The sequence below is a fragment of the Delphinapterus leucas genome, chromosome 19 (genome assembly GCF_059928025.1).
Source record: "Delphinapterus leucas isolate spDelLeu-1000000601 "Yukka" chromosome 19, BTC_Dleu_Yukka2, whole genome shotgun sequence".
Classification (NCBI taxonomy): domain Eukaryota; kingdom Metazoa; phylum Chordata; class Mammalia; order Artiodactyla; family Monodontidae; genus Delphinapterus; species Delphinapterus leucas.
In genome coordinates this window covers 44,318,255-44,340,966 of record NC_143147.1, presented here as the reverse complement: position 1 = coordinate 44,340,966, position 22,712 = coordinate 44,318,255, and the positions used below count along the sequence as shown (strand labels likewise).

Sequence of the window (22,712 nt, the reverse complement as noted above, 5' to 3'; positions counted from 1 at the left end):
CCAGTCTTTTACATCTCAAGATTTTCAAAACTGGCTGTAATTTAATGAGTAGAAGTGAGAGGGCTTTGTGTGCCTGTGTGGTTCCTATCTCTGATAGAAGGGCTTAAATAGAGTAGAAGGGAATGTAGAATGATAATTTGAGAGCCATATATGTAAAGTCATATTTGTGGCTAAATCCTACTGGAAACCTGATGTGTAGGATTTAGATAATCCATAGGTCAAATGATGTCCTGCAAAGCTTAACCACACATGCTATGAAATTTTTATCCTCTACTGAGGAGTTCTTCCTGGAAACAATACCACATTCTACCTCTCTGTATTGGACAATCAAATTTGGAACATCCTTCCACAATCATTTGTTCTAACCCTTTTCTCCGAGCAATGGGGAGGGCGTGGGGAGGTGGGGGGAAATTACAGGAAAGGTAAGGTGTATGTGTGAAAGTTAAAATAGAAAGTGTACTGCTTAAATATCTGTAGAAATATTCAATCTTTTTTTTTCTTTTCTTTTCTTTTTTATTTTTTTTGCGGTCCGCGGGCCTCTCACTGCTGTGGCCTCTCCCGTTGCGGAGCACAGGCTCCAGACGCGCAGGCTCAGCGGCCATGGCTCACGGGCCCAGCCGCTCCGCGGCATGTGGGATCTTCCCGGACCAGGGCACGAACCCGCGTCCCCTGCATCGGCAGGCGGACTCTCAACCACTGCGCCACCAGGGAAGCCCAGAAATATTCAATCTTTTACAGCTCTTAGGTTCTAGAAATGTTTCCTTGTGTTTCATTCAAGCCTTTAGGATGTAATAACTTTCTTCCTCAGTGCCTGTATTAGGTACTATGAGTACAAAGATAAACCCCAGAGGAACTTCTGGTTTGTTAATTTGGCATTTACTCCTAGCAATGCTTTTATCAACTCTTGGGCCAAGGCAAGTTTGGAGTAAAGAGCATGGTTTAATATCAGGGTTCTTTATATACTCTGGTATTAGTGATCGTATGATATGTATGTTATTCCTGGGAAACACCATGGTGCCACCAAAATGTAAGCAGCACATCTTAGCCCTGCTTTTGCAGTAGTTTACGAACAGAATCCCAGATGGTTGTTGGCATTGTTGTGTGCTTGCTTTCATTCCTGTCTTACCTTTAAGGCTTTCCAGGGAGAGATGCCAACTTTGTTCATTTTAGGAGAATATATTTTTTTCTACTCTCATTAAAAATACAGGGCTTCCCTGGTGGCACAGTGGTTAAGAATCCGCCTGCCAATGCAGGGGACATGGGTTCGAGCCCTGGTCCAGGAAGATCCCACATGCCGCAAAGCAACTAAGCCCGTGCACCACAACTACTGAGCCCGCATACCACAACTACTGAAGCCCACATGCCTAGAGCCTGTGCTCCACAACAAGAGAAGCCACCGCAGTGAGAAGCCCGTGCACCGCTTCGAAGAGTAGCCCCCGCTCACCGCAACTAGAGAAAGCCCACGCAGCAACGAAGACCCAATGCAGCCAAAAATAAATTAATTAATTAATTTAAAACTTTAAAAAAGTGGACTGAAAAGCTACCCATGAAGTCATATGCTTAATGTACCTCCTGATAAGCAATCTTCCAGTGTCTGCAACTAATTTATTTGCCCAAAAAGCCCCTGTGTTTTTGAACATGTAAACCCACCCATTTTTATTTCTTTTTAACCCTTTCACCCAGGTTACATTTCTAATGGAAACGTTTACAATTCATCAGTAAGTTTAGTTTGCTGTGGTGATTTCCTTTATAAAATAACAAAGCAAAACTTGTCAGTTTCACAGATATTTTAAAGGAGCACATCAAAAATTCAGGCTGTGACAAAATTGACTGCTTATTACCTTTTTATTTACACAAATAATACAAATATTATCAGTGATGTACTTGCCTAAAATTCTAGGGCGATTTTTAAAGTTTTACATCTGCTTCTGTCACTTTGTGAAATTGACTTTAGTTTTATTAGTGGTATGTATAAAAACATAAAATACAGAAATTCTGAATGCTGTTCTTCTCTTTCTAAAATTTCCCTAATATTAAATAGATTTCTCTGTGTTGATAAATTATGCTGGTGAATTTGTTAAGTAGCTCAAATTAGGGGGAAAATAAGCTTCCATTATTTTCCATGCTTTTTTCTTTCTTTTTTTTTATAAATTTATTTTTAATTTTATTTATTTTTGGCTTTGTTGGGTCTTCATTGCTTCAGGTGGTCTTTCTCTAGTTCCGGCGAGCAGGAGCTACTCGTTGTTGCTGTGCACTGACTTCTCATTGCAGTGGCTTCTCTTGTTGCAGAGCACAGGCTCTAGGCACGCAGGCTCAGTAGTTGTGGTTTGTGAACTCTAGAGCGCAGGCTCAGTAGTTGTGGCACACGGGCCCAGTTGCTCCGCGGCATGTGGGATCTTCCCAGACCAGGGCTCAAACCCGTGTCCCCTGCACTGGCAGGCAGATTCTTAACCACTGTGCCACCAAGGAAGCCCCCATGCTTTTTTCATATGATGTATCAAAGTATATATCATGTTATAAGTACAATATATTTAAAGCCTGCATTATTTAAGTGACAATTTGCAGAATTATATTTTGGTTTTACACACATTTTTATAGTTCATATGCTTCTATATCTCATTTTTAGGGAAAAGTAGAATTTTAAAAAATGGATGAAGAAATTAAAGCTTGTGTTTTAATTTATAACTCTCCAGAAATGGCATTCATATTTTTAAATAATAAGTGATGTTAGTATAGCTATATTTATATTTGGTTTATCTCTGGTTTTCATTATCTGGTATAACCTAGTGGATTTTATGGAAGACCTTCAGGCACTATTCAAAAACTGAGATCATCTGTGTCCTAACCTTATGCCTATGAGTGATAAAATTATTGTGATAATAAAGAATAGAAACCCTATTAAGAACCATGGGCCCAGATTTTTATCAGTATCTAACTGCATCTATTTAATTATTTATGAGAAATACCTTAGTACCTATTTTCTCTAACTAAAAAAATAATTTAAAAAATGCTGTCAGTAACCCCATCCTCAGAGTAGCACAATATAAACTAAAGTTTAAAGCCGATCCTCAAAATTTTTTTAAAAACTTATTTATTATTTATTTATTTATTTTTGGCTGTGTTGGGTCTTCATTGCTGCACGTGGGTTTTCTCTAGTTGTGGCGAGCAGGGGCTACTCTTTGTTGTGGTGCGCAGGCTTCTCATTGCAGTGGCTTCTCTTGTTGCGGAGCACGGGCTCTAGGTGCACGGGCTTCAGTAGTTGTGGCATGTGGGCTCAGTGGTTGTGGCACATGGGCGTAGTTGCTCCACGGCATGTGGGATCTTCCTGGACCAGGGCTTGAACCTGTGTCCCTGCATTAGCAGGCGTATTCTTAACCACTGCAACACCAGGGAAGTCCCCTCAAAATTTGTAATAATGGAATTGGTATTCAGATCCCTTTGAATTGTAATAGATAAGTGCTGATTGGTACAGTGAGATTGCTGATTTCAGGAAGAGCCCAAGTACTCATGGATTTTTGGGGTAAGATTCAGCTTATTTGTTGGAAAGTGTGGGAGCAACTACTTTATAATGTGCCCTTAGCAAGAATGCTTTGCAAATAAGCAGATGCCTTTTCAGAATTTTTCATCAAATCCCTTCAAATTAATGCCTCAGTATACTTGAGCAAAACCACATAGTATCTAACCATAAGCTTAAGTGCCTAGCTGAGCAGAGTCTTGTACATCCTAAATATTAGATTCAGGATTTTTTGTAATACTTCATTGGTACCTGTGATATTTTTTTTCTGATTGATTATCATGTAACACATTTTATCTTTAAAGGGCCACTGTGTGTTTTAATATGCCTCTCTTCAGGAACCTCCAGCGCCTATTTCCTTTTTTTTTTTTTTAATTTATTTATTTAATGTATTTATTTTTGGCTGCGTTGGGTCTTCGTTGCTGAGCACAGGCTTTCCCTAGCTGCGGCGAGCAGGGGCTACTCTTCGTTGCGGTGCAAGTGCTTCTCATTGTGGTGGCTTCTCTTTGTTGCAGAGCGCAGGCTCTAGGTGCACGGGCTTCAGCAGTTGTGGCGTGCAGGCTCAGCAGTTGTGGCGAACGGGCTTAGAGCGCAGCCTCAGTAGTTGTGGCAAACGGACTTAGTTGCTCTGCGGCATGTAGGATCTTCCCAGACCAGGGCTCAAACCCGTGTCCCCTGCGTTGGCAGGCGGATTCTTAACCACTGTCCAGCGCCTGTTTCTTATTCTCCTGTATGCTTGGCTGGCTAGCAATAGTGAGAAAACATCCTTAGAGCAATGCTTTTGGACAGCTGAAGGCTCTGGCACAGACATATCATGTCACATATCATATCACACTGAAATGAGCAAATGAAACTCGTGTGATACGTGTGCTCAGTTTGATTTTTATTTATTTCCCTATCACTAGCCTTCAGTGTGGAAACAAAAGGGATATTTGGTAGGGATATTATTAAACTATGGTTAAATAATGTGAAGCCAGTGAGGGAAAAGTCTGTAATATGCTTGTACTTTAATATGGATCATGGGATTTAGGCTCAGCATTCTTTTGTACTTGGTTGTGTTTTTTCTTGCAGGAGAAAACTTTGCAGAATTCAGATCTGCGGGAAATGATGATGGTTTCACCGATTTTAAAACCGCCGATAGTATCTCACCACTAGAGCCACCAGCAAAAGACAAACCTTTTCCGGCAGCCTTCCCCTCAGGAGCTATCCAACAGAAACCACAAACACAAGTGAAAAATCCTCTGAACTTAGCAGACCTAGATATGTTTTCCTCAGTTACTTGCAGCAGCGAGAAACCATTGTCCTTTTCAGCTGCATTCAGTGCATCAAAATCTGTTTCCTCACGACCCCAGCTCGCGGGATCTGTGGCACCCATGACGACATTGGCGTCAACTAAAACTTCTAGTTTGGCTGATGATTTTGGAGAATTCAACCTTTTTGGGGAATATTCTAGTCCAGCATCTGTTGGGGAGCAGGATGACTTTGCAGATTTTATGGCTTTCAGTAATAGTTCTATTTCATCTGAGCAAAAGGCAGATGACAAATATGAGGCCCTTAAAGAGGAAAGTAGTCCGGTTCCTTTAAGCAGCAGCGTGAGCAGCACAGTGAAGAACGGACAGAACTCTGCCGCTGCGTCTACCAAATACGATGTCTTCAGACAGCTGTCTCTGGAAGGATCGGGACTAGCTGTTGAAGAGCTGAAAGATAACACTCCTTCAGGAAAAAGCGATGATGATTTCGCTGACTTCCACTCCAGTAAATTTTCTTCCATGAGCTCGGACAAATCCCTGGGAGAGAAAGCAGTGGCTTTCAGACACACCAAAGAAGACTCTGCTTCGGTGAAGTCCTTGGATCTCCCTTCCATTGGTGGCAGCAGTGCTGGCAAGGAGGACTCTGAAGATGCACTCTCTGTTCAGTTTGACATGAAACTGGCTGATGTGGGAGGAGATCTTAAGCATGTCATGTCTGATAGCTCTTTGGATTTACCAACAGTTAGTGGCCAGCATCCTCCTGCTGCAGGTGAGGAATTGGTGAGATTGCTCTGGTGATGGTGATATAGATTTCAAAGATGGTTCTGTGGGTGTTGATTTACAGAAGAGGAAGGCTCTGGCTCTTAACCCTTATGAATGTCTAATAATTAACCTCTTCATTGCCAGTCCCCTTAAAGCAGTGTTGAATTGGATTCTATGGATACCTGGATATGTGGATACCATGAATGCAATGAAACTTAGATTGGATAGCTAAGATATTTTTACGTTTGAAATCTAACACCAACTTGGTGTCTGAGGCACATCAAAATCCACTGCTGAATGAGCCACACATTGCCAGAAATTTTATAAAGACTTTTGCAGTGTCAGTAATGTTCCTCCATTTCTGTGAGTGAAGTCAATGTTTCCTTCTCCTTTTTTCTTCTCTTGGGTATATTTGGCAGCTGCCAATAGAGTATTCTGTTTGGTTTATAGAAACCGACTCTTGTTAGACCAAGAAAGTAACAGTGTCTAGCCAGTTATACTGCAGTTTTGCCACATCCCTATAAGAGAAGAGGGCAAGAGCTTGTATCTGGATGCCCTGTGTGCCAGGGTCTGGCAAGGAGGAGGGCAGGAGTTGTTAGTGGAATTGAGGTACGGTTTTCAGTGTTAACGCTATTACTGGGAGTAGTAAATTGTAACACAACTGTAGATGGTAGATAGGGTAACTACTAACTTTCTCATAAAATGTTTGAAAACATCTTAGAAGAGAGCCCTCTTTAAATTCCATATGGATTTACATGTAGCAGTTGATTCTCTAGTCCAAATTCCTGTCAGAAAAACTAGATTCCCAAGTGTCCTAGTTTTTATTTTGTTTTGTTCTTTGATATGTATATAGAAAGATAAACCTATTTTGTGGCCTTTAATAATGAGAAATATCTCAGCATTACTGTATTATTCCAGAAAATGCATTATGCGTACAAAGGGTTCATTGTCGTTTAACTAGAGAGGGACACACAAGACACTCCCAAGTTTACAGATTCAGGAAGAAATAGTAAAGTATGGCGGCTTTTGCATATATCCATTTGGTAAGTCAGAAAACAAAATTGCATCCATCCTTTGGCTATTGAGATGTTAGAGGTCTTCTTAAACAGGGTGCTGAATTGGGAGCAAGGTATCGGAGGAGTGACGTGTTCCACAGGCTACTTGCCAAGTGCAGTGGGCTGTCTGCAGGGCTCCTTGTGCCCCTGACTGTCTACTTCTTTTTCTAATGTACCCTTCTTCAAGTGTTTTCCTTTTTTTTTTTTTTTTGCCGCTGTTTGTTTGCTAGGGTGATTTTGTTTCTTTTTTGTATGAGCTGCTTGAGCTACAGCAGTTGGTTGCAAAGTGCTCCATTTTCTGAACAATAATATTGGCTTTTTATTTTAAAATCTCATAACATGTATACTAGCCTTTTGGGCTCTGAAGTTATTAATTAGAAGCTATTTTTCTGAAAGTGAATCTATATTCTTTCACAGTGCCAAACTCGATTTCTTTGTGAGACGAGTCTAATCTGCGTTTGGGAGGGTGTCTTTTCTTTTTTTTTTTTTTTTTCCATTTGGGGAGGGGAGATTGGTTTCGTGACTGAGCTTGTTCTGATTGACCTGTTAAAATAATCTTCTGTGCTCATGTCCTTTTATGTGTGTTTGGAACATTCCCAGCTTGGAACCTGTAACGTTCAAGCCAAGTTTCTTCAGTTTGAGGATATTCTTAAAAGAGGATTGTTCCCTCCTTTTGATCTGTAAACCTCCTGTCCGAAAGGAGCAGTATCCCTTTAGAGTGGTTGTTAAAAGGGGTTGATGTCTGACCAATGAGCTATATCGTTCTTGAGCAAAACTGCTGCGTGAATGTATTGAAGAGGGTAAATGGCAGGGACTTCTCCAGTGCAACTTGGTTTTTGTTTATCCTCATGTTGACGCACAGTATCTCTTGCTCTCTTAGTTTGAGGGTTAAGGGTACTTTTTGTTGGAGAAATAAGAAGTGGGCTGATGAAGAGAGAATAAAACGTAGTAGATTATCATCTCTGGATCTTAATCCTGTTTAGAAACCCTAACTCGACTCTGAAGGGGATACTGTCTCTTTTAACTCTTGCTATAATTCTTTGTATGGAAGGTAGATAACACTAATAACATTGCCTGATTTCTCTGCGTATTATTACATTTAACCCTTTGAGCCCTTGCTGCATATAATTTCAACTAGGCTGCTTTTGTCCCCCCTCCAAATTGAATCTCTCAGCACTAAAGCATCTTGATGTGCACTCATTAAGATCATCTGGTTTCGTTGGCAGCAAGAGCTGCCCCTCATTTGTGACACTCTCAAAGGGTTAGCAAGGCTTCTGTAGCTACCTGCCTACCTGTAAAGTAGCTCTTCTTTGACATTGAAAATCTTTGTATTTTAATCAGCGCTTTATTATTATTTTTTTGGCTGCTTCTCTGATGTCTTTTTTTCAATTTAGACATTTTCTGTGTGAATGTGCCTTTTCAAACTTGCTTTGGTATATTCCTCTGCAAATACCGATCTGCATGCTTATTCTGATGACTTTTTTCCCAGCTCTTCTGTACCACTCTCTTTTGTGATCTGTAAGTCTTAACGTTAATAAATAATTCTTTCACACATTTTGAAAGTGTGGGGATGTGTGTAATTTGTACTTTTCCAGGGTTAGACTAAAGAAATACCTGGTCAGTATCAAGTTTAAACCCTCCTGTGGTTAGAGGGCTTTTTCCCTTTTGTTTATTTTGTTTCTTCAAACAGCTTTCTCCTAAGAAAGTTATTGGTACATTTTAGCCTTTTCCCCTTATAATTCCACGGATATAAATTTTTAACATGGCACTGGGTTAAAATGTAAGTTAAAACGTTTTAAAAGATAAGTGTAAACCTTACATTACGTAATAGAGAGAAATTTTATTCCTTACTTCTAGTGAATATTTTATTGCTTAGTAAACATCACAGAGCCTGTCTCCACTAGGAATTATACTGTGACGAGAAGGGGAAGACCTAAGGGTTTAGTGTTGGGGAAAGGGCCATATCTATTAATAACTAGGTATATATAAATTTAATTTAAAATAAATTATCGAATGGTATTGAGATGAACTTCTGAGCAGAGTAAATGTAAACTGAATTTAGATTGATAATCTCTGTAATGAAAAGTGTTTATTGTTAATACCAGGGAGTCTCCAGGACTGAATTTGATTTGAGTTTGAAGTTGGGCACTCCGTCCACTAATTGTAGAGCATGTTATCTTTCCAGCTTCAGAATGTAGTATGAAGCCACCCTTGGTCTTTTTTAACTTAGTCCGTAAAGCAAGTTCTTAGCTCTTTTCATTTTTAAGAAAACAATTTTAGAAAGACCTACAAAAGTTAGCTGCAAGACTAGGCCAAATTTGGAAATTTTTTTCCATTTTAGAGAATAATAATAGTGAAAAACCTTGGGAAAAGGGAGTTGTTTCCATGGTTTAAATTTTTTTCCATATATATATATATTTTTTTTTTTTTTTTTTTTGCGGTACGCAGGCCTCTCACTGTCGTGGCCTCTCCTGTTGCGGAGCACAGGCTCCGGACGCGCAGGCTCAGCGGCCATGGCTCACGGGCCCAGCCGCTCCGTGGCATGTGGGATCTTCCCGGACCAGGGCACGAACCCGTGTCCCCTGCATCAGCAGGCGGACTCTCAACCACTGTGCCACCAGGGAAGCCCTTTCCTTATATTTTGATGCTTTGGCTCTTTGTTCTTTTTAAAAGTTTGAGTCAGAAAGGAAATTAAACCGTTGAAGGTGAGGATTTTGCATAGGATTCCTGAGAGATTACTTACAGTATCTGAACTATGCCATTTGAGAAAAAAGAAAAGTTGCATATTGGGATTTAGATTAACACTAAGAAAAGCTGGGTCTGCCATTCACAATACCGTGTTTTCCAGAGCATAATTCTTTAGAAAGTGAATAATACTTGGTTTGCGAAACCTTGTATAATCATACTATGTTTTAATTATGATGTGTATTAACTAATTTGGAAGAAGGAGATTTTGGTGTAGCCTCCACCTAGTGAAAATATCAGTTGCCTTTCTTTTAGAATGTTCTGGCGCCAGTCTCATGATGGCTTTGGCTAAGGAATTCCTCTGTCAGTGGAATTACTTAGTGCTATATTGGTCCACCTGGGACTGCCTTATTTTAACTCCTTTCTGCATTTAAGCAGGCTCCAGAAAATGAATATACCTGTGCATAAAACAATCACATTCACAAATTGAGCAATGTTTCCAGAGTAATATTACTTTTTAGGGAGGAAGTTTTGATAATACATATAACAATATAAACTTTCAGTAAAGACTTGAAGGCTGTATTCTGTAAGTTCCAACAAATCAAAAAACACCATTTGGTTTACCCCAGTGCCAAGTAAAGTAAGATGTGGTTAGTGCCTGACTTCACACATCAGTGCCTGAGAAATTATACAAATGTATTTATATCTTACAGTCACTCTATTTTTCACATTAAAATCCCTGCTGATTTTTAAAAGTAGCTAATGAACATGAAGGGGATTCTGGCAATATCAAAGAAGCTGGGCTAAATCCTAAAATAACTCAAAGAATCAAACCAATTTAATATTTAAAGAGCTGTTTCCAGCTTTGTTTTTCCATCAGTTGAATGCTTTTCATAGGTTGTTTTGGAAAATGTTGGCCCATTAGCTATATAGGGTCATATGCATAGTATGGTCTTCTGGGTGCTCCCCTCTCCCTTGCATGGTCACAAGGCTCTAGTTGTAATTGCCATCTTCTGTGCTCATTTGATTTTTTTCTGTGGGATTTTTAATGATGACCATGTCCCACTGTATGTCTTGGCACCATTCTGTGGCCTTCCAGCCTCCTCTTGACTGAAAATATCCACAGGATTGCCACTTTTCTTTATTGAACTTAAAGCACTGACCCGGAAACCTGCAGGTGCTTACTGATAGCCTGACAACATTTAAACTATAGATTTATATGAGTAATACACATGAAGAATGGGAGGTTTCTATACAGATTAGGAAACACTGGAAGGCGATTATACAGCAACATTTTATGGCCTGTCATTCTTACACTGTGATCACTTTCATTCCTGTTTTCTTCACCAACACCTGTCAGGGTGTTTGATACTTAGAGGACACAGTCGGGCCAGGTTCTGTAGTTAATAGAGAATGTAAGTATGACTGACTTCAGAAGGTAGAATAAGGCCAGGAATGGAAAGAAGTTGAAGTGTATAAATATTTCATGATTTGCTTTGGTAAAACGGAGTTTGGATTAAATGAGTATTGGAAATTAAAAGCTGTTTATTCCTTAGGCCAATGAACAATTTAATTGCTATATAAAACACTAGGGAACAGTGGAATTTGCACATGTATCTCTTTTCTTTTTCTAAACGCCTTTCTCAAAAGCCAGTAACTCTTAACCACCTGGGCACATATGCTTACAGCTTTAGAAAAGATCCATGGGAATCGGTATGGCCTTCTGTGTCCTGTAGCAGCAGCTCACATTCTTTGTTCCAAGAAATACCTTGTTTTCACGTACAACATCCGCGCAGAAGGGACGTGAATAGAGGTTATGGAAGAGACTGATAGGGTTACTTGCCAGTGTAAGCAAGAAATCCATGTCTTAATTTGAGACCCATGATAGAAAACAGATTGTATAGTTTATTCCTTTGGCCTTAGTAACAAGACATTCCTGGTTGCAAACAAGTACATATATTAAAGCACACAATTTGGCACATTATCTGTGTGCAATTGCAGTTCAACCTAGCACAGCCTAAGAGTTTTCCAGTAGAATCAGAAGTACAGCAGTGATCCTCTGTTCCTTTTATTGCATTCATTCTGTTTTCTTTTCCTTTTTCTCTTGCAATTTTCAGAATTCAGCTATCAAATTGAAAACCCACCTACAGTAATTTCAGTGATTGCAAAATAAAATGTGGGTTATTCCGTATTATTTTTTCCATCACTCATGTTGTGGCTCTTATAGAATCTTTACTATTTTTAAGACCATTGTACAATAATACATGTCGTTTGACTGCTTAGAAAACATAGAACTGTTAACATGGGAAATAAGGAATTCTCTTGGTTTAATCTACCCTCAGTGAGCTGATTTACCACGTTTTTCTAAAAAAAAGGTTTACTTAAAAAAAAAAACAGTTAACTAATATTCACCATGCTAGGAAATAAAACTGTATTTTTATATTGCTTATAAATGCTAAGGTTTAGGAATAGAGTGTTCTCACGTTCCTTATGTAGTAGCAGTACTTCCTTATGTGTTCAAATGAATTGCACTTTAGTAAATTGTTTTTTTACACTATATAGCTAGTAAATAAGCAAAAGTAAAATTTTAAAAATCAGCCTTGAGGCTTGACTTTCATATATCCAGTATCATTACTCTTCATTATCTTATAAAATATAAAATTTTTCTTTTTTAATCTTTCATTTGGTCATTTCTGTGAGTTGTTCTAAAAGGCAAAATGTTACGTTTATCATTCTTAATAAAAGAAACGTTTCTTGAAGACCTATAATGTTATAAAAAATACTTAAAAGGTCTTCAGCTAAGGTATTCCCTTACTGCTTATAATGCCTTCTGCCTGATTATATTACAATCATTTCTGTTTAAAAAAAAAAAAACTTGTTTTTTCTTGCTGCATAATTGCACAAAAGGGTCTTTTTTATTACCATAGCAATTTAGTTGTAATGTTTGAACAAGAGCTTGACTTTTTATGAAATTTATCTTTGGTCTCTAGGAAAATTGCTACCCTTTTTAGTAGATGAGATTCTGGGAGTAGTTCACAATACAGCTTCTTCAAAGCGCTTTCTGGTAGGATGTAATAATAAAAAATTCATGTTCTGACACATTCTTCTGAATGTAACCCTTGAAGACTCACTCATCTTGTGTTTAACTGCATCTGCCTCCTGATAGAATTTCACTTCATTTGAGTCAGGGCACCTTCTGATCCCTTTAAATAGTGGGGAAAATAAACACTACAGCCAGAGACTAAGAGGGTGTTCTGCCTAAAGTCTTGTTTCATTCATTCTAAACTGTACATTTTTCACCTGAATCTTTTTTTCCCTCCTGTTTAATAAGCTAAATTTGAAGGGTACCATTTGCACTACGGAATTTTAAAATATACTGCTGTTCTGTGGCAGTTACCTGCTTTTCACTGGTTGGCCTCTCTGTAGATCTCGGGTTTTCCATTTTTTTTATTATTCAGTTAGTGCCCTTTTCCTAATAGGGTTGAGAGAGAGAGAGCTATTTGGGGTGCACTGTTAGAGGAGCAATGTCAGGAATCCCTTCCTTTTTATAAACTATGCAACATTGCTGTGTAAGAGAGATGAAGAAACCCAGTGTTGCTTTACCTGTTGACTGAGTTACGAAAATCTGGGTCACAGAACTTTTGAGCATTTTCCTTTAATCCATGTTTGTGGTTGTCAGAGAGGGAGTCTTGCATTTGGCCTTCTTACCTGGTGTACAATGACCAAAATGAGACCAAACACCTCTCAGCCAGACTGAATGGACAGCACTGCTGGAAAGTTGCTTCTCCACACCAGTGTTACTCAGCGTCAGCTGGTTTTGCTTTATGAAAATGAGCAAGAAATTTTCCCTACTAAGACCACTAAAGGGATGGGTTGACTTTTCATTTTTTCTTTGAAACAATTCTATTTTAGGCCCTAAGGCAGGCAACTAAATATCACATTGAGGCTGGTGGCAACTATGCTGTATAGTAATTGCCGTGTTGCTCACCAGGCCCTGGGCTGGGCCCTTTACACTTGTTATCGTTAATGTCATAACACAGCCCTTCCAAGTGCATGGTCTTCTCTTTTTACAGATAAGCCAGCCGAGGTTAAGAGATGTTAAATAGCTTGCCTAGTGTCACACAAGTGGTAGGTGGCAGAGCTGGGAGTTGAACCCAGGTCTGTCTGAGTCAAAAACCTACATTCTTTCTGCTGTTCTGTACCACCTCTTAAATTATTTAAAGATATATTCAGCATGTAAAATGAGTCTTCTGCCGCAGCATTTCTTCTCTTTTCCTTTTTTTTTTTAAATGAGGGGGTTACACATAGTTGAAGGAGAAACAGGAGCCCAAGAGGACCCGGACCTTTGATTCTATTTTTTTAGTGATTAAAGTAGTTTAGACTGATTTTTCTTTCCTCATACTCCATCACAGCAATATGACGTCCATATTGACCAAAATAACAACTAGGTAAGTAACTGCTCAATTAAAATCTCATATGTGGCCTTGCCTAGACAGAAACTCCTAATAACTGATTAAAAGTTAAATAACATTATTTTTACTTTAGTTTTGGGATACTGTCAATTTCTAATTAGTTTGTCGTGTACATTTCATATGCCTATGTTATAAAGGAACATTTTCCAGCAAAGTCAAAACGAAAGAGACTTGTTTTAGGCAGGGAATATCGTAAATACGTTTTAAAGTTCATAAGTGAACGGACATTTTATTAAATGACCCTATTCTTATATCAAACTGTATATACATTGGTGGATGAACCTCCTTTTTTTAAGAATTGTACTATCCAAAGAAGATGGCTCTTTGTTACTAAATATAAATGCCAACTCAAGGCTAACGTGGGTTTTTCAAGATCAGATTTTACAGCCCAGCTTCTTTAATTTTAGTACAAGCTCTAAATTTAGCTAACTCCAACATCGCATAAAATGAATCAAAAGTGCTAGACATTTTGCTTCTGCAGAGCTTAGGGCATTTTGCCTAAATGGTGAGCTTGCCTCTAATTGTGGGGTCTTATTTCCCTTTCAGATGTAGAGGACTTAAAATGTGCTGCTTTTGGAACCTACAGTAGCAATTTTGCAGTGAGCACACTTACGAGCTATGACTGGTCAGACAGGGATGATGCCTCTCAGGGCAGAAAACTCTCTCCATTTGTCCTCTCAGCAGGAAGCAGGGCCTCCTCAGCTGCTCTTCAAAAGAAAGAGACTTCGTTTGGCAGTACCGAAAACCTCACCATGACACCTCTCTCCAAAGTCACAACCTTCACAAGCGAGGATGCTCTTCCAGAGACGACCTTTCCGGCTTTTGCCAATTTTAAAGATGTGACCCCACAGGCCAGCGAGCAAAAGGAATATAAAAGCGAGGACTACAGGGATTTCACCAGACAGGACCTGCCTGCGGCTGAACGGAGCCAAGAGGCCACGTGCCCAAGCCCAGCCCCCAGCAGCGCTTCTCACGACACCCCCAAAGAATGTGCAGATGACTTTGGAGAGTTTCAAAGTGAAAAGCCCAAAATCAGCAAATTTGACTTTTTAGTGGCCAATTCACAAGGCAAAATGAAATCCAGTGAAGAAATGATCAAAAGTGAGCTGGCAACCTTTGACCTTTCCGTTCAAGGTGAGTGGCTTCCAACATAGATTTTACGTCATGGTTTCTTCCACTGCAGTGTTAGATGTTCTTTCTTAGAATACGAAGTTAGTCCCTGGGATAGCAGGAATAGATTTTCCAGTGTTTAAAATCAGAGTCTATGACAGATAGCTATAAAAGAAGGTTTTCCTGAGACTGAACTGAAATTAAACCAGTATCCCTCAGATAACTGCTTTTGGGGCTAAAAATAAGCATAGCACCGAGTCTGTTGTTCATTTGCTTGTTTGGGGTAGAGGTGTGCCGTGTTAAAAGACAGAGAAATGGTTTGATCCCCTTGTGGGCAAGTTAGTTCTGCTCTTGTTCGCTGGCTATGGACTATATCTTTTCATCCAGAGGCTGCAATGTGGTAGCTGTGGATCTGGATCCAGCCTGCAGACCTGTTTTGATTGACCCACATGGAAGGTTTTCTAATATGTGAAGCAGCTGCAGATACATAGAAATCATGACACTTCACAATCTGGATTTCTAGCTTTTCTTTCTTCTTTTTTTTTTGTAAGCTTATTTTTTTTTAATTAATTATTTTTGGCTGTGCTAGGTCTTCTCAAGTTGCCGTGCACAGGCCCTAGAGTGCGCGGGCTTAGTTGCGGCATGTGGGATCTTAGTTCCCTGACCAGGGATCGAACCCGAGCCCCCTGCATTGGGAGCATGGAGTCTTAAGCACTGGACCACCAGGGAAGTCCCTCTAGCTTTTCTTGAAAAGTTGTAGCATCTGGCGGTACTAGGCCTACATTCCCACCTCTTGACAGGCAGCTGGAGCTGAGTAGCAACATCCCCCTCTGACAGCTGAGGTGTGCTCCCCCAGTGTCGCAGTCCCCACTGCTTCCATGTCCAGTGACCTTCTTCAGTCATTTACTTTGCTTGCCTGTCCTCTGAAGGCATTTAAGTTTGCCTCTTTTGCTTTAATCGCATCCTGACAGAAGGGCTCGTTGATTTCCATTAGATTGGGAGAGATGGAGGAAGTCGGTACAAATCCCTAACTGATGACTGGAGAAGCAACACACCTCTTATGCACTGATACTTAGAAGGACCCTTTAGCCCTCCAGACTCCAGTGATTCCGCACTTAGAATCATGGAAGAATTATGATAGATCGGAGAAGCGTAATGGAGAAAATTAAAGGCAAGGAACTCAAGCAAGAGAGAACAAATGAAAGCGTTCAACATGTAGCTTGCCAGACAGGCTGAGTGAGGGGTGTGAACGCCTCCTGACACAAACATCTAAGAAAAGAGGGTCGCGTTAGCAAGGAAGAGCCTCTGCTTGCACTAAGCTGAGTAATCAGAACCTTTGTGCCATCCACTTCCCCCAGGATCGCACAAGAGGAGTCTGAGCCTTGGTGATAAAGAAATAAGCCGTTCTTCTCCTTCTCCGGCCCTGGAGCAGCCTTTCAGAGACCGCTCCAACACACTGAGCGAGAAGCCCGCCCTGCCCGTCATCCGCGACAAGTACAAAGACCTGACAGGAGAGGTGGAGGTGAGCGGGCTCCTCGTCCACAGGGGGCTGAGCCCCTGAGGGCCCTGAGAAAAAGCACTTGCAGCTTTCACTTGGGGAATCAGGGGCAGAGCGTCACAAAGCACCAGACGTAAAGTACGTAATTACAGTGAGAGAATGGTGACGTTAGCCCCAGGTGAAAGTACCTCCCAGATGTGGCATCACTGAAAGTAGTCAGTGACCCTAAAACTGGAACTATTCCTGGGACCTCACAGGCAGGCAGGTGTTTCACGGAGTTCTTTTTGAGCACGTAGACTTTATCATCTTAGTGAATGGTAAAGCATCAAAATAGAGGAGAAAGGGCAGATGTCCTGGGTCCTCTCACTGCTCCTGTTCACAGCGCCGTAGTCCCATGCTGCCTTCCTCCTCCAGCCAACACTCTTAGCGCTCCTCGTCCCTCCCTGGCACACACGCGCGCACACACACACTCAGGAAGCCATGGCGCCGGAAGCCGTGGTTTGATACTGGCCCTTGTACTAGACACCTATATGGTGAGTGCCTTTAAAGAAGCTTCCGCTGTTAGTGGAACAAATGAGGCAACATTTACAAAGGGAATCAACGAAGAAACATTTCCCTCAGATTTACAAGTCATGTGCTTGGAAGTTACATTTATCAGGAATTAAGAATTGTCACTAGTGGGTTCAAAAAGATAAGTTGCGCTTGGACTAGAGTGATTTTCATGCACAGGAAAGTCTTCAGTACTCTGAATTGACAGAAGTAACAAATAGGATTCCAGGCTTGCTGGTTTGACCCAGTTCTTTTTATAAAATTCACAGGAGAATGAGAGATATGCATATGAATGGCAGCGGTGCCTAGGGAGTGCCCTAGAGGTGAGTTTGTCACTTTCGTGATGTTCACACGTACGGAAATGCCCCTTGTGTACATATCTTGCCTTCTGGGTTCATTTGGACAGCCTCACAGAGCTCTGCCTCGATGGCCTTGCGCAAAGAGAAGCTGTGTGGAAAGTCACACATCTTAAGCAAGGCTTCTTTCCCATCTATGATAGTAGACACAGCTCACTCAACTACCGTGCCCTCTTCTGTCACTGTGTTTAAGACATAACAAAATGATATCATTATCTCTGCCCAAGTTAAAATAATATTTAAGCTAAAGAACCTCTATTTTTCCTCTTCCAAAAAAAATGAAGGATTGGTTCTTCAGTGTCAAAATTAAATTCTCAGATTTGTTTCAGCATAGTCCTCTATATACGTCAATCAGTCATGTGTTTCCACACCTCCTGGCTTTCTGTTGGGTTTTCTACTGATAGTAAATTGATGTGTAATGACTTTTCCTGATTACTTAAGGTGATGTGATTTCATTTCTTTGTAGGTCATTAAGAAGGCCAATGATACCTTAAATGGAATCAGTAGTAGTTCTGTGTGCACAGAAGTAATTCAGTCAGCTCAAGGCATGGAATACTTATTAGGTATGTGCTTTTAGATTTTGCTTATCCAAAATCATGACACTTTGCAGTCTTTTCAGTTGTCCCTATGTCACATAGCTTAATCTAGATCCCTCAAGCCACATATGACTTCACTAAGTAGTGTCTGCATTTGTAGAGAAGACACTTAAGTCCCAGACAGGAACAACTATTTGACTTCGGGTCTCTTTGGCCAGGTTTCCCAGTCCTTGTTATACACAGTGTAAAATTACTGGTTTATCAAAGAGTCTGAACTAGATGAGGCATTAAAATTAAATCATTGGTTTAAAAAAGAAAATTAAATCACTGGGTCTCCAATCAATTCTTACCATGCTGTGTTGAATCACAGATTCCTTAACTTCCTGGCCACCTGCAGCTATCAGACATGCCAGTCCAACATGAAATCTCAATCCCTGTCCATTTCAGTGGTCCTCTCCTCCCCAAGCTCAGGCTTGTCCCGTGGCCAGAGCCACATGCAGATCTTTACTCAAATGTCACCTTCTAAGTGAGGTCTTCCTGGCCTGTCTTACTCAAAGCCATGTCGTGTCTCCCCACCCTGGCACTTCCCGTCTCTTTCCCTGCTTGATTTTCTCCCTAGCCCTGTCACCTTTAATATCTTAAATGCTTTACTTACTGTTCTTATTATCTGTCTCCCTCCACTAGAATGACCCTCCAAGAAGGAAAGGATTTGGGTCCGTCTTGCTCACTGCTGGGTCTTCAGCACCTAGACTAGGGCCGGGCACATAATGGTCACTCGCAAATACTTGCTGCATGAGTGGCTACGAAGGGATGTGAGCTCTCCTTCCTCCTGCCACCTTGCTCTGGTTCCGCTGTCCTGCCCAGACAGGCACAATTCTGCTGCATAAACAGATGTTCACCGGGTAATGGGGTGCCTGTCTTTCCTTCTACTAGTTTTCTAGTGTGGAAGACCATCTGAGAAGCCCCCTCACTTGGCTTAGAGTGGGCTGTGATTCCTGCCCTTCCCCTGGGGGAGGAAGGACAAGCTGTGGTGCTGTACAGAGGCTGAGCATGTACCACTGAAGACCCCCTGGGATTCTTCCAGTCCTCTCTTATAGCGGCTGGTGGAGGGGTTGGGGGGTACGTCTGGCAGCTGTCCTTAGAATGTGGAGACCTTGGCACCCTCATCCTTGCTGAAAGAATTCAGTCATAAATCAGCGACCACAGGCAAAGAACCATTCTGTGTCCTGTTAAGTGTATAAAAGATACATGAAGCCACAGACTTTGTAGATCTTTGGGCATTCAGAGGAGTGAGATACTTCTTAATAACAGGCAGACCTCGGAGATATCACGGGTTTGGTTCCGGACCACCGCAATAAAGCATATATCTCAAAAAAGCACATATCTCAATAAAGCGAGTCACATGAATTTTTTGGTTTCCCAGTGCATAAAAAAATTATATTTACACTATTACTGTAGTCTGTTAAGTGTGCAATAGCATCATGTCTAAAAAAACAATGTACATACCTTAATTTAAAAATACTTTATTGCGGGCTTCCCTGGTGGTGCAGTGGTTGAGAGTCCGCCTGGCGATGCAGGGGACACGGGTTCGCGCCCCGGTCCGGGAGGGTCCCGCATGCCGCAGAGTGGCTGGGCCCGTGAGCCATGGCCGCTGAGCCTGCGCGTCCGGAGCAACGGGAGAGGCCACAACAGTGAGAGGCCCACATACTGAAAAAAGAAAAAACAAAAAACAAAATAAAAATACTTTATTGCTAAAAACTGCTAACCATCATCTGAGTCTTCCGTGAGTCATAATCTTTCTGCTGGTGGGGAGGCTCTTGCCTCCATGTTGATGGCTGCTCACTGATCAGGGTGGTTGCTGAAGGCTGGGGGGTGCCGTAAGATGACGGTGAGGTTTGTTGCACCGATAGACTCTTCCTTTCCTTTCATGAACCATTTCCATATACTATAAAACGCTGTTTGAAAGCATTTTGCCCACCAGAGAACTTCTTTTAGTATTGGAGTCAGTCTTCTCAAAACCTGCTACTGCTTTATCAACTAAGTTTATGTAATATCCTAAATTCTTTGTTGTCATTTTAACAGTCTTCACCAGGAGTAGAGTCCACCACAAGAAACCACTTTTCTTTGCTCATCCATAAGAAGCAATACCTCATTGTTAAGTTTTATCATGAGATTGTAGCAATTCAGTCACATCTTCAGGCTCCACTTCTAATTCTAATTCCCTTGCTCTTCCCACCACATCTGCAGTTACTTCCTCCACTGAAGTCTTGAACCCCTCAAAGTCACAAAGTCACCCCTGAGGGTTGGAATCAGCTTCTTCCAAATTCCTGTTAATGTTGATATTGTGACCTCTTTCCGTGAATCACACATGTTCTTAATGGCATCTAGAACGGTGAATCCTTTCCAAAAGGTTTTCAATTGACTTTGCCCAGACCCATCAGAGGAGTTACCATCTGTGGCAGCTACAGCCTCACAAAATGTATTTCCTAAAGACTGAGACTTGAAAGTTGAAATTATTCCTTGATCCATGGGCTGCAGAATGGATGTTGTGTGTTTAGCAGGCATGAAAACATTAACCTTGTTGTGTATCTTTATCAGAGTTCTTGGGTGACCAGGTGCAATGTCACTGAGCACTCATATTTTGAAAGGAATCTTTTTTTCTGAGCATTAGGCCTCAACAGTGGGCTTAAAATATTCAGTAAACCGTGTTGTAAACAGATGTGTGTCATCCAGGCTTTATTGTACCATTTATAGAGAGAGCACAGGCAAAGTAGATGTAGCATAATTCTTAACGGCCCTAGGATTTCTGGAATAGTAAATGAGCATTGGCTTCAACTTAAAGTCACCAGCTGCATTAGCTCCTAACAAGAGAGTCAGCCTGTCCTTGGAGGCTTTGAAGCCAGGCATCGACATCTCTTCACTAGCTACGAAAGTCCTAGATGGCATCTTCCAATAGAAAGTTGTTTCATCTACACTGAAAGTCTGTCGTTTAATGTAGCCACCTTTGTTAATTACCTGAGCTAGAGCTTCCGGATGACTTGCCGCAGCTCCTCCATTAGCACTTGCTGCTTCACCTTGCACTTTAGGTTATGCAGATGGCTTCTTTCCTTAACCTTCATGAACCAGCCTCTGATGGCTTCACACTTTTTTCTTCTGCAGCTTCCTCACCTCTCTCAGCCTCCACAGAATTGAAGAGAGTTACTGCCGTGCTCTGGATTAGGCTTTGGTTTAAGGGAATGTTGTGGCTGCTTTGATCTTCTATCCAGACCACTAAAACTTTCTCCATATCAGCAATAAGGCTGTTTTGCTTTCTTATCATTCTTATTTTCACTAGAGTAGCCCTTTTGATTTCTTTCAAGAACTTTTCCTTTGCATTCGAAAGTTGGCTAACTGTCTGGCACAAGAGGCCTAGCTTTTGGCCCATCTTGCCTTTCGACATGCCTTCCTCACTAAGCTTAATCATTTATATTTTCTGATTTGAAGTGAGAGTCGTGAGACTCTTCAATGAACACTTAGAGGCCATTGTAGGGTTATTAATTGGCCTAAGTTCAATATTGTTGTGTCTCAGGGAATAGGGAGGCCTGTGGAGGAGATGGACAGGAACAGCAGGTCAGTGAGGCAGTCAGAACACGTGCTTCATGGTTTGTGGTGCCCTAAAACAACTACAATAGTAACATCAAAGATCACTGATCACAGATCACCATAGCAAATATGATAATAATGGAAACGTTAGAAATATTGTGAGATTACCAAAATGTGACAGAGATGCAAAGTGAGCAAATGCTGTCAGGAAAATGGTGCTTATAGACTTGCTTGATGCACAGTTGCCACAAACCTTCAATTTGTAAAAAACATATCTGGAAAGCACAACAAAGTGAAGTGCAATAAAGCGAGGTGTGCCTGTGTAGTGATATTGATATTCCGATTCTTTTAAACTGTTAATATTCCTATTTTCAGTGAGTTTAATGGTATTTCCCAAATTCAAACAAATGGACTCATAAAGAAGCCAGAAAAAAATAGCTAATACTTAGTTAATGCCTACTGTTCTCAGCCTTTTACAGTATTAACCCATTTAATCCCTTAATTCAACCATCCTTTGAGGAGGTACTACTATTATCCCAATTTTACAGATGAGGAAACTGAAGCACAGAGAGGTTATGCAACCTGCCTGAGGTTACACAGCTAGTTAAGTGGCAGAGTTGGGACTTGAATCCAAGCAGTGTAGCTCTAGAGTCTGTGCTCTTACCAATGAGTTTATACTGCAGCATTAAGAGTTGGCTGGTCCCAAAGAATAGTAAGTTCATGTCTGTCCAGATACAGTCCCAGTTTCCACCTAGAGTATCAGCCAGCAGTAAGGCTGTTGTGTCTTGCTCAACTCTTTCTGTACGCTTCCAGCACCTAACTCTGTCCTCTCTCACCCTGTCAGGTGTTGTTGAGGTGTACAGGGTAACCAAACGTGTGGAGCTGGGGATAAAAGCCACTGCAGTGTGCAGTGAGAAACTCCAGCAGTTGCTGAAGGACATCGATAAAGTATGGAATAACCTAATTGGCTTCATGTCACTCGCCACACTCACGGTAAGCCCACTAGACAATTTAGCAGTTGCTTTCCTTCTAGAAACCTAAGCTGTGAAGCTGAGTGTATGTTCCTATGATGGCACTTATTGGAGGATGAAGGTGCCTACTGTATCAAGTTATGTTAAAGGAAGGAGATAACAGTTGTTCCATTAGTTGAATAGTACCAGGTTGGCTTCTGGATAGCTCCCAGGACCGTTGTACCTAAATAAAATGAGAGTGTAGGAAAATGTTCTCTATCTACATCCTTCTTAAGTCACATATGTATATGCATGTTTTGCAAAGCACTCGTTTGAGTTTCTCCCTTTGCATTTCTAGTTATTTCTGTCCCCATTTGTGTCCTCTTAAAAAAC

The 22,712-nt window shown here is 41.0% G+C and overlaps 1 protein-coding gene across 22 annotated transcripts in view; it reads left to right on the top strand.

The window, feature by feature from the left end:
* Nucleotides 1-22,712, top strand: part of SYNRG (synergin gamma) — a 92,286-nt gene that overhangs the window by 52,576 nt on the left and 16,998 nt on the right. For 17 of the 22 annotated variants that reach the window (XM_022552722.3, XM_022552717.2, XM_022552729.2 and 14 more), the window contains 6 exons: nucleotides 4,586-5,533; nucleotides 14,285-14,872; nucleotides 16,207-16,370; nucleotides 17,165-17,218; nucleotides 17,718-17,814; nucleotides 22,214-22,362. In XM_022552722.3, coding sequence (XP_022408430.1) covers nucleotides 4,586-5,533; nucleotides 14,285-14,872; nucleotides 16,207-16,370; nucleotides 17,165-17,218; nucleotides 17,718-17,814; nucleotides 22,214-22,362 — 2,000 coding nt within the window. The remainder of the gene's footprint in view (nucleotides 1-4,585; nucleotides 5,534-14,284; nucleotides 14,873-16,206; nucleotides 16,371-17,164; nucleotides 17,219-17,717; nucleotides 17,815-22,213; nucleotides 22,363-22,712) is intronic. The other 5 variants (XM_022552723.3, XM_022552720.2, XM_022552732.3 and 2 more) reach the window with 3 other exon arrangements.